The sequence below is a fragment of the Lagopus leucura genome, unplaced genomic scaffold, assembly GCF_019238085.1.
Source record: "Lagopus leucura isolate 7727_CA_CO unplaced genomic scaffold, USGS_WTPT01 58954-0_obj-0_obj, whole genome shotgun sequence".
NCBI lineage: Eukaryota > Metazoa > Chordata > Aves > Galliformes > Phasianidae > Lagopus > Lagopus leucura.
In genome coordinates, this window is record NW_024962827.1 from 1 (window position 1) to 9,422 (window position 9,422).

Genomic DNA, 9,422 nt, shown 5'->3' on the forward strand with positions numbered 1-9,422 from the left:
GACTCAGTGATCCCTGGAGGTCCTTCCAGCCCCATAATTCTGTGATTACAGTCAAAACGTAGTGGCTTGAATATGTCCCTATTGTATTTCATCCCACATTTCACAGATTTCCTGTACTTTGTCAAAAACCTAATTCCATCTATCGCATTGCAACTATCTCTATTTTCTATTGCATTATAACATTTCCACCTTCCACAGCCTATCAACTACAACATTAATGTAAACCTTGAAGGAGATCAGATGCAAGAGAACCACCTAGTGAACCCCATACCTTACATCCCTCCATTTTGCAAATGAACTGCCACTCAGTGCTTAGTTGGCAAAACTAGCCCTTCAGCTGTGCTTAGATTCTACCATATTTTCACAAGACTCAATTTTTCCTCTTCCTGAAGGTTTAAAAGAAGCCAATAAAACACAATGACTAATGCTGCAATTGCAGTCAGCATACTTAAGAATAATAGCTTCTCCCCTACCCACAAAGATCATAAATCACAGAATCATTTAGGTGGAAAGGTGACTTCAAAGGTTACCTGTAACAGGTTGCTCCAGGCTTTGTACAGTCAAGCACTACTGTCTCCAAAAAGAGCCTGGCTCCATCCTCACTATAATTTTCCACTGGGTAGTTAAAAACTGCAGTAAGACTATTCCCCACCACTCATCCTTCTCTTCAAGTTGAGGAAGGTTCTCTCAGCTCTACCACCTACATGTTGTGCTTCAGCCCTTTCTCATTCTCCCGACCCATCACAGCGCAGGCTGCAGTCTTTGCACTGGTAAGTCCAAAGTTAGACACAATACTTAAAAAGTTGCCACAAAATACACTGAGCTTTGTTTGATGTAATCTGCTCCTCAAAAACTTCCGAGCAGTTCTGCATCTTGTTGTCTCCCAATGCTTCCAAACGGTTCTGATTTTTTTCACAAAATAAACACGTACCTCACACACGTTCTTACTACACACACACACTTCCGAGTTCCTCTAAAACAACTCAGTTTTTAAAGGCTGAAGCTTTTTTTTCCTTCTTCCATACATGCAGCATCCAGAACATTTTCCACAAACACCATACCTAACCCTTCTGCTCCAGCATCTCCCACCAGTGCTGACAACTCTTCCGTCCTCTTGATCAGAGCAGCTTTTTGGCACGCCACACTTGGGAAATCCACCTCATACATTACAGTGTGATGTAGAAGATCCATGTCTTTCAAACGGAAGTACAAGGAGTCAAAGCCAGCACCTAGAGACAGGATCTGCAGAGAAATCGGCAGAAAACAAGTGATACTCTAGCAGCATCCTGAGCATCTTCCTGTGAAGAACATTCCAGTTCAGGTGCACAATCTGCAGAGTAACAAAACCAGGTAATCTCCCAAAAGAGGTTGAAAAACTTGTGCAAATACTAGATAGATATTTCTGTCAGCAACAAATGCAGAACCAGTACTGCCAAGTAGATCCTCTGCACTATTTTGGGAGAAAACCACCACAGCTGCTAAAAAACGTTTCATGTACAAATACAGCAGAAGCTGCCAGCACAGCCAGGCAATGGAAACGTACCTGTCTCCTAGGATGACTTCTGGTCTTCAGCAGGAAATCTTGAACACAGTGATCTACAGCACGGGCACGGACATAATAACCTCTGTGGAATGAAATTCAACTGGAACTGCTGTCCAGTAACCCTATTTCTCCAAGAATTACACTGTCTATTCCAAAAAAAAACACAAAAAACCAACAAACCTTTTCTCTCTCAGCTTCCACTCAATAATCATATTTATGTACCTACACTTGGTGATATCTGATGATTCTGTAATCTCTAGACCCTGTATTTAATGTCTAACCACCAAGACCACAGATAACTGAGAGAAAACACGTAAATTTCCTAACTGTACCAGTCTACAAACATAAATACTCAGTGGATGGAAAAGGATGAGTCCAGACAGTCAGAATGCTTCCTGCAATGCAGTTGGCCAACATCTTAGCCAGGATGAACCTGATGAGGTTCAACACAGCAAAGTGCAAGGTTTGGCATTTGGGCCGGAGGAATCCCAGGCATCAAAACAGACTGGAAGGAGAGGTGCTTGAGAGCAGCCCTGTGGAGAAGGACCTGGGGGTCCTGATGGATGAACATGAGCCAGCAGTGTGTTCAAGATGCTTGGAAAGTCAATGGGATCCTGGGCTTCACCAGAAGAGGGGTGGTCAGATGGAAATGGGAGGTGATTTTCCCTCTCTACTCTCTATCTAGAGTACTGTGTCCAGATCTGGGGTCCACAACACAAGAAAAGACAGGGAGCTGTTGGAGAGGGTGCAGAGGAGCCACAAAGATGATCAAGGGGCTGCAGCATCTCCCTGCAAAGACAGGCTGAGGGAGCTGGGCTTGTTCAGCATGGAGAAGAGAAGCTGCGGGGTGACATCAGTGCAGCCTGCAGTGCCTCAAGGGAGCCTGCAGACAGGAGGGGAGTCAGCTCTTGGAAAAGGGAGATGGCAGCAGGACAAGGGGAAATGGTTTGGAGTTGAGGGAGGGCAGCTGGAGGTTGGATGTCAGGGGGAAGTTGTTTAGAGAGAGAGTGGTGAGGTGCTGGAACAGCTGCCCAGAGAGGCTGTGATGCCCCGTCCATCCCTGGAGGTGTTCAAGGCCAGGTTGGATGGGGCCCTGGGCAGCCTGGGCTGCTGTGAAATGGGGAGGTTGGTGGCCCTGCCTGTGGCAGGGGAACTGGAGCTTCATGATCCTTGGGGTCCTTTCAACCTGGATCATTCTGTGATCTCACTTCCTGCCCCAAATCAGATGGTGTGACAATATGAAATTAACTCCTTTATACACAAGGTGATGTGCTCAACCAGCAGTTATTGGGTATAACAAAATGAAAGCTGCGTGTGCAAGAGCATTAACGGGGAGCAAAAATGAAAACTGAAAGGAGTTTCATTCTCTGTGTTGGTTTTCTTTTTTCTGTGTGATGAAAACCAAGAAAACTGAATTCCTGGAAAGCATTCAGCATCCACCTGGCTGCTGCCTCCGTTTCCTCAGTGCTCAGGAAACCAGTTTTACTCAGTTTCACGGTGTTCCCACCAGCCGTTCCTCTCCCTGTCAACTCCCCCAGCAGGCGCTCATTATCCCCACCCCCAGACCTCACAGAAACATTTTAAAAGAAACCCAAGGATTTGGGAAGACAGCATTAACAACAGTAACATGTAGCTCCTGGCATGAATTTAGTTTGGCACACCGACGCCACGTGAGCAGACACCTCGACACAGATGCACTTTCAGATGCGATTAGCAGCGTTTGCCCTCACAGGCCTGCCAGCTCCTGACATTTATGTTACCTACACGAAACTCCTTCGGCAGTTCGCAGTCACTGTCATATCGAGCCGCCTCACGTTAACCAAGGCTCACCGCGGGTACGCACTGTAAGCGCCCGCGTTTGAACGCCCCGCACAGCCGCGCTCACGCACAGCGCGGAGCGGCAGGCGCTGCTCGCCGCTCCCGTCCGCCGCCTCGCCCCGAGCCGCACCGCGCATTCCTACCGGTGGATGAGCGCAGTTCTCCTCCGCGGCCGGCCCGCGAGGAGCCGCACGAAGCGGTCCCGCACGTATCCCCGCTCCGCCGCTGAGCATTTGCTGACGGCGCTGCTGCCGCCCGTGCCCCGCACCTGCGGGACGACAAACCGCGTGACGAACCGGGCGCCGCCGCGCCGCAGCCCGGCTGCCTTACGGCACAGCTCCCGCCGGAGCGGCCGAGCCTCCTTCGCGGCGCCGCCTCTCCCTGCCGCCCCGAGAGCCCGGCCGGACTCCTCCCGAGCAGAACCGCCCCGCTCCGCAGTCGGCGCTCACTCACGCCCGCGCTCGGCCGCCCTCCCTCCATGCCGCGCGCAGAGATGCGTCGCTCACGCGCAGTGACGTAGGCTCTGCGGACGCTACGTAGCGCCCCCTGGCGGCCCGCCCCGCCCCGCCCCGCCTCGTCCCGGCAGCACCGCCTCCGGGCAATCCGCGTGCGGCGCCCGCTCGGCCCCGCGGCGTCCCCGTCTGCGGGCGCGGCCGTCCCGCCGCCCCTCGCTGCTGCCGCGGCGCTCGGCGGACCCGGGAGCGCGCTCCCGTACCTGAGCCCGGCAGCGAGGGAGGGCCGGAGGCTCGCGGCCGTGGCAACGGGCAGCCTCTTCGCGGTAAGCGGAGGGACGCGGGAGGAGCGCGGAGCTGCCCGGAGGATGCGTGCGGCGCTGCGGCCGTGCGGAGCTCCCCGGGGGGTGCTGGGGTGCGGCAGCGCGGCGCTGAGCGCCTTGCGGGCCTGAGCTCCCCGCCGAGCTGCTGAGCTGCCCGGGGGCGCGGAGCTCCGCGCGCTCTTGAGCAGAACTGACGCGGGCGCTGCCCGTGGCTTTGTGAGCGCTCGCAGCCTGCGGTGTGACCGAGAAACGGGCAGGGCACGGCCTGTTGCAGAGCAGGTGGATGTTCCTGCTGTTTCTCCTTAGGGTTTGCACTGCGAGTTGTAGAAGAGCCGTGCTGGCCTGGCCGTAGCAAGGTGTCACCAGGACTATGCTTGCCTCTGTGCTCATTGTCTCTACGTATCTTGTGGTCTGCACAGTATTATGTTGTGCATTGCATCAGCTGGAATCACAAAATGTCACTTCTGCAGAGAACGGTCAGCATGCGTATTTCTAACTGGGATCCATGCAGCTCACTCCTCGACCTACTACTGCTACTACTGCTAGCATTTCATCAGTAGCAGTACAGATTTCTTTTTTCAGAGGTGCACTTTAGTAGAGCTGCCTTTTAGGCTATTCCCGGCGGATTTGGAGTGGCTCATATATGTGGTTACAGGGCAGGATGCAGGTCAGTAGTTCTGTTTATATTCTGGATGTATGCACTTTCTCCAGGGATATCAAGACTTCCCTCCAGGGCTCTCTTTTGCGAACTGCCCATTATTTTGTTGATTGTCCCATCTCTGCAGTGTGGAGATGATGTTTGGATTGCACTGCAGTTAAGGCTCACGGGCTGTGCTGTCCCATCCTGCTGATACTTCAGGTCCTGCAACGTTCCCAATTCTACAAGCATCCTGAGAACGATGATGAAAAAAAAAATGCTTGGCAGCAAGCTGGGGAATGGCCACTCAACACTGCATCCAGCTGTCCCAGGAAGATTTTTCCAGTTCCATGTTTCTATATCCATAACAATCTTCTGTGCAAGCTCTGTCAGAGACACTGAAACATGAACTAGGCATCAGACACATAAAGCTGAGAGGGAGTGGGACTGGGAGGTTAGTTTCCTGTCCTTGGTACAAGGCCCTGCATGCATACTCCATGAGGAGAGGCTCTATATTGGAGTTCTGTGATGCGGGAAAAGAATGTGGTGCCAGTAATTCTTGGGCCTCCACGTCCAAACTCAAGCTGCCATAGGTATGAAATCCCGTAATCACTCAATTTTATCAGACGCTGGAATTTTTGCTCCTGTGTCTTTCTTACTCTGAAAAGATGTTTTAAAGCCTGATAGCTGTAATAGCTAGCAGAATTCTTGTTGAATGCAATAATAGCCAGTTTATATCTATCTGTTCTTGGTTCACAATCAGTCTTAATCTGAAATGATTCCTTTACCTATCCTGCACTGACTCTAAGTGCACAAGCAGACAGGTTTATCACTGCTTGATCTGTTTTGCCAGACTAAGCCTAGCCAAACAAGCTGTGTTGGTGGGAAGAGTGAGGCTTTTAAATGCACGCTGAGAGGGCGTGCTGCCCTAGCACTTGCACTTCCGTCAGGTTTGGATGCCTTTGCAGGCCGATGCAGCAGGGGGACGCCTTATCCCGATGTGCATGGGTAACTTCTCCGTGCCCGATCTCTCCTCCCACTGCTCCGAGGATTCCTCTGGGGTTTTGCAGACATTCAAAGCCTGTGAGGAATGCACTCCTCACCCCACATAACAGAAAACACACAGCAGAGCAGCACAGGCATCTCAGGGCCCCATGCTGCTCCCACCCCCAACTGGGCAGGCAGTCTGAGGAGAGAGGAGTACATAATGAGAAGCATTTGCTGCCACAGCTATCTATAGTCTTTTGTTTAGGAGCAGGCGAGGCGTGGTCTTTCTTCCTGACCTCAGAGATGACGGCAGAGAACCCCGATGAGAAACAGGGAGTGCTCCGGAGCGAGCAGCCAGGCTGCTCAGCATGGAGGAGTGGGACGCCAGAATCCCCCGAAGGTTCACTGAGTGGTGCTGTCCTCCCACAGGAGGCTGCACTGTGCCCAGCGTCAGAGTCTGCCTTCAGTTCAAGGTGGACCAAAGATGTTGGGGCTTTGACATGGGCTGAACAGCGAAGCATTTTCCCTTATCTTTCTTGCTGTTCTGATCACCTGGATGTGTGCTGAAGGTTATCAGCTGCATCACAGTTTCTCTATCAGCTTCCATCTGGGAAAAAGCTCTGTGAATGATATAAAGGTGACATATGTGCATGGTGCAGAGCAGTAGGGCTGTACATTAATGATATTGGTACCTTTTTCTTTCATTACCTATTTGTCTTGTTGCTCTCAAATACTGCAAGAGACGACGACTGGACTCATCTGCTGATCTAGGATAATGTGGCAAAATCCTGGAGAACAGATGATACCAATCTCAGATCTCAATACATCAGTATTACCACAGAGGCCTCTGTTACAAGGCAAAGCCTTGTCAAGCTAAGGCCGATACGGCAAAATGTGGAGATAAGCAGCATGACCTCTAAGTCCTCTACACACATGCAATTCCTGAGTGTGCATCCTAAATACTTTACAAAAGACAGCTATGTCATCAAAGGCAGTGATTGACAAAACAACTTAGAATCACAGGAACCAGTCACTTTTAAGAACCTGAAAAAAACAATAATCCAATATATTGTAAGCCAAAATAATACACTGTCAAGGAATCATAGGATGGTTTGGGTTGAAAGAGACCTTTAAGATCACTTAGTTCCAACCCCCTGCTCTAGGTAGGGATACCTGTCACAAGACCAGGTTGCTCAAAGCCCCATCCCTGGAGGTGTTGGAGGCCAGGTTGGATGGGGCCCTGGGCAGCCTGGGCTGCTGTGAGATGGGGAGGTTGGTGGCCCTGCATTGGTGGGGGGTTGGAGCTTCGTGATCCTTAAGCTCCCTTCCAACCCCAGCCATTCCATGATTCTGTGATCCAGCCTGGCCTTGAATGCCTCCAAGAAGGAGGCAGCCTCTCTGGGCAACCTGTTCCAATGTCTCTTCGATGCTCAGTGGAATCTTTTCTCCTCTTTTTCAAAAAGAATGACAGAAAGAATTTTGGAAGATTCCAAAAGATGTTGATTCCACTGATGATAGAAGAGAAGAAATAGGTAATTACCCTGTGGTTTGTAACAAAAATTAAAAAGCACAGGAAACCATTGTAAGGGATTTGAAAAGGTAGAAGATGTGGCGTGCTTTGTTGCATTATAGAAACTGTGCAGTAGAGATGAGGTGAGGATATAGCTAACATACCAACCTGGAGAAAGAATATTTGCAGCAGCATTGTAATGGATTTAGGTTTATGAATCAAGGAGGGTGCAAAGAACAGACTGAGGAGATGTGAGGGCAATCAATACTGAGATGGGGTTTTGTTGTCTTTTGTTTTTGTTTTGCAGAGATCTTGGACCAAAGGATCGTGAGGAATTACCTACAGCTGACGGTGATAAATGAAAATGGCATGTTTTGTGAAATTCTTGGACACTTCGTATAGTATCAGCTCTAGGCAAAATGGGAAGGGTTGTTGTTGCACACTGTGAGAGGGAGTGAAGATTGTCATTAACTCTACAAGCACTGTACATTGCTGAGCAAGATAATAAGAAGTCTATTTATAATACCAGTGGAAATATGATTGTATGAGATTTGCTTACCTGTTTTATTCCTTGCAGTACTGTGGTCTTTTAAAATCTCCTTTCTAATAGATCACAACTTCATGAAGTTATGTTGTCAATTCTGTGTTGAAGGACAGAAGCTTGATTTAGGCAGAGCTATGGTCATGTCTTTCTTTAAAAATACCTGAGCTGTCTGGAAAATGCCTGCAATGAAGTCTTGCAGGAAGATGCTTTTCTACTTCAGATCAAGTGATACTGACCCCCACCCTGGCATCCATCTCCTTGGTGGGAAGCGCTCCTCAGCTCCATTAGAGTCCCTGTACTAAGGAAAAAAAAAGCTGGTGCTTTTTCTCATTTTAAGTAACACATTACTGAACATAGATGTACTTACATTCAGCGATGCACTTGGCATTTCATGAATGAACACCCACGAAACTCTGATACTGCAATTACATCATTTTATGCTGCATTCCACTTATGCTGGTGTTATTCAAAGACCTTATCACATCTTCTCAGTTTGCTTTCTCTCAACAGCTCAGACTCACGTATTGTCTAGTGTTGGGTTTTTCAAAGACAAATGAGCAATATTGGATTCTGTAGCTTACGATTAGGGAAGCTTCTGGCTCTCTTTAAGGTCCTGATGCATGTTCCTCTAGCCACTTTAACCTACAGCCCTAAGCATCTCCAAGCTCCCTCTGTGCACTAGATAGAAGGACTCTGCCCTGTGCTTCTCTCCAAATGCAGTAATTAAACATGGTCTGTTTCATAGTTTCTTCAGTGACTTAAAGACCTTCAAAATCTGACTGTTATATTGTTTGCTCCTCAAATGTGTGTCTCAATTCTCCATCAGTAGAGTGGTGAAAAGATCAAATTTTGTATCTCCAAGGTAGAGTGTGTGAAAAAAAGGAATTTTGGCACCTCAGAAATGGATAAGGGATTTTTATAAAGCATTTGGCAGTAGTGCATGAAGAGCTGGATAAACACTGGGCAGTAATTCATAAACTTTTGGTTTAAAATCTCTTGCTGTATGTAACAATGGATAATTGTCATCCAGGAGGGCTGTTGTTTCCATGAGAGTCCCACAGAGCAGTTTGTGGTTACTGGCTAATGGCTGTGTCCTGGAAAGCAGAAATTAAAGGATTGATTACATTGGATGGGCAATGAATCATGAGTTCTCAGTTTTATCACATAGTTAAACCAAAATCTATTTTGAAGAGGACATAAAGGCGGCAGTACTGCAAACAGAAAAGGATTGGTGCTACATAGGTGTATTTCAGTAGTACAGTGATTGCTGGCATCACGGCAGGGCACTGGGATAAGCACTGAAAGCCGTGCTGACTGCAGTGGCTGCACAGGGAGGTGGTGCAGTCGCCGTCCCTGGCAGTGCTCAAGGGGCTCCTGGATGAGGAGCTGCGAGATGTGGTTTGGTGCTGGGGGCAGCAGAGGTGGTGGGAGGATGGTTGGACTGGATGATCCTGTAGTCCCTTCCAACCTTGAGATTCTATGATTGTAAGTAGTAAGGAGTTCTGGTTTGAGGTGTCCCCTATAGTCAGAATAAAGGCAAACTCTTTAGTTTTAACATGGTTGTAAAGTTATCCAGAATGAATCTACCAAAGGGCTATCAGAAAATGA

General features: G+C 48.9%; 1 protein-coding gene and 2 long non-coding RNA genes across 4 annotated transcripts; 1 reads left to right on the forward strand and 2 right to left on the reverse strand.

Annotated features, from left to right (window-relative positions):
- Window positions 1–770: 770 nt before the first annotated feature.
- On the reverse strand, window positions 771–3,841 carry LOC122190842 (tRNA wybutosine-synthesizing protein 4-like). Its single transcript, XM_042890956.1, has 4 exons — window positions 3,811–3,841; window positions 3,505–3,742; window positions 1,544–1,625; window positions 771–1,242 (listed from the first exon to the last, which is right to left on the reverse strand). Exons 1-4 carry the CDS (start codon window positions 3,839–3,841, stop codon window positions 991–993), a joined length of 603 nt encoding a protein of 200 aa, XP_042746890.1. The 3' UTR covers window positions 771–990.
- Window positions 3,842–4,052: 211 nt separating this feature from the next.
- LOC122190844 lies at window positions 4,053–8,944 on the forward strand. The gene is made up of 2 exons (XR_006182226.1): window positions 4,053–4,139; window positions 7,578–8,944. It is a non-coding gene; the product is annotated as an uncharacterized LOC122190844 (long non-coding RNA).
- Window positions 5,755–9,176, reverse strand: LOC122190843. Of its 2 annotated transcripts, none has more exons than XR_006182225.1 (4): window positions 8,182–9,176; window positions 7,830–8,112; window positions 6,469–6,548; window positions 5,755–6,380 (listed from the first exon to the last, which is right to left on the reverse strand). It is a non-coding gene; the product is annotated as an uncharacterized LOC122190843 (long non-coding RNA). The 2 variants fall into 2 exon arrangements; XR_006182224.1 differs by having other exon boundaries at window positions 7,830–7,911; window positions 8,182–9,174.
- Window positions 9,177–9,422: the final 246 nt, after the last annotated feature.

Excerpts from the sequence above, each read along its gene's own strand:
- LOC122190842 (XM_042890956.1), bottom strand. The coding sequence starts at position 3,841 with ATGGAGGGAGGGCGGCCGAGCGCGGGCGTGA. Across the intron at positions 1,626-3,504 it reads AGAACTGCGCTCATCCACCG|AGGTTATTATGTCCGTGCCC; the intron begins GTAGGAATGCGC and ends TTCATTCCACAG. Across the intron at positions 1,243-1,543 it reads GAAGTCATCCTAGGAGACAG|ATCCTGTCTCTAGGTGCTGG; the intron begins GTACGTTTCCAT and ends ATTTCTCTGCAG.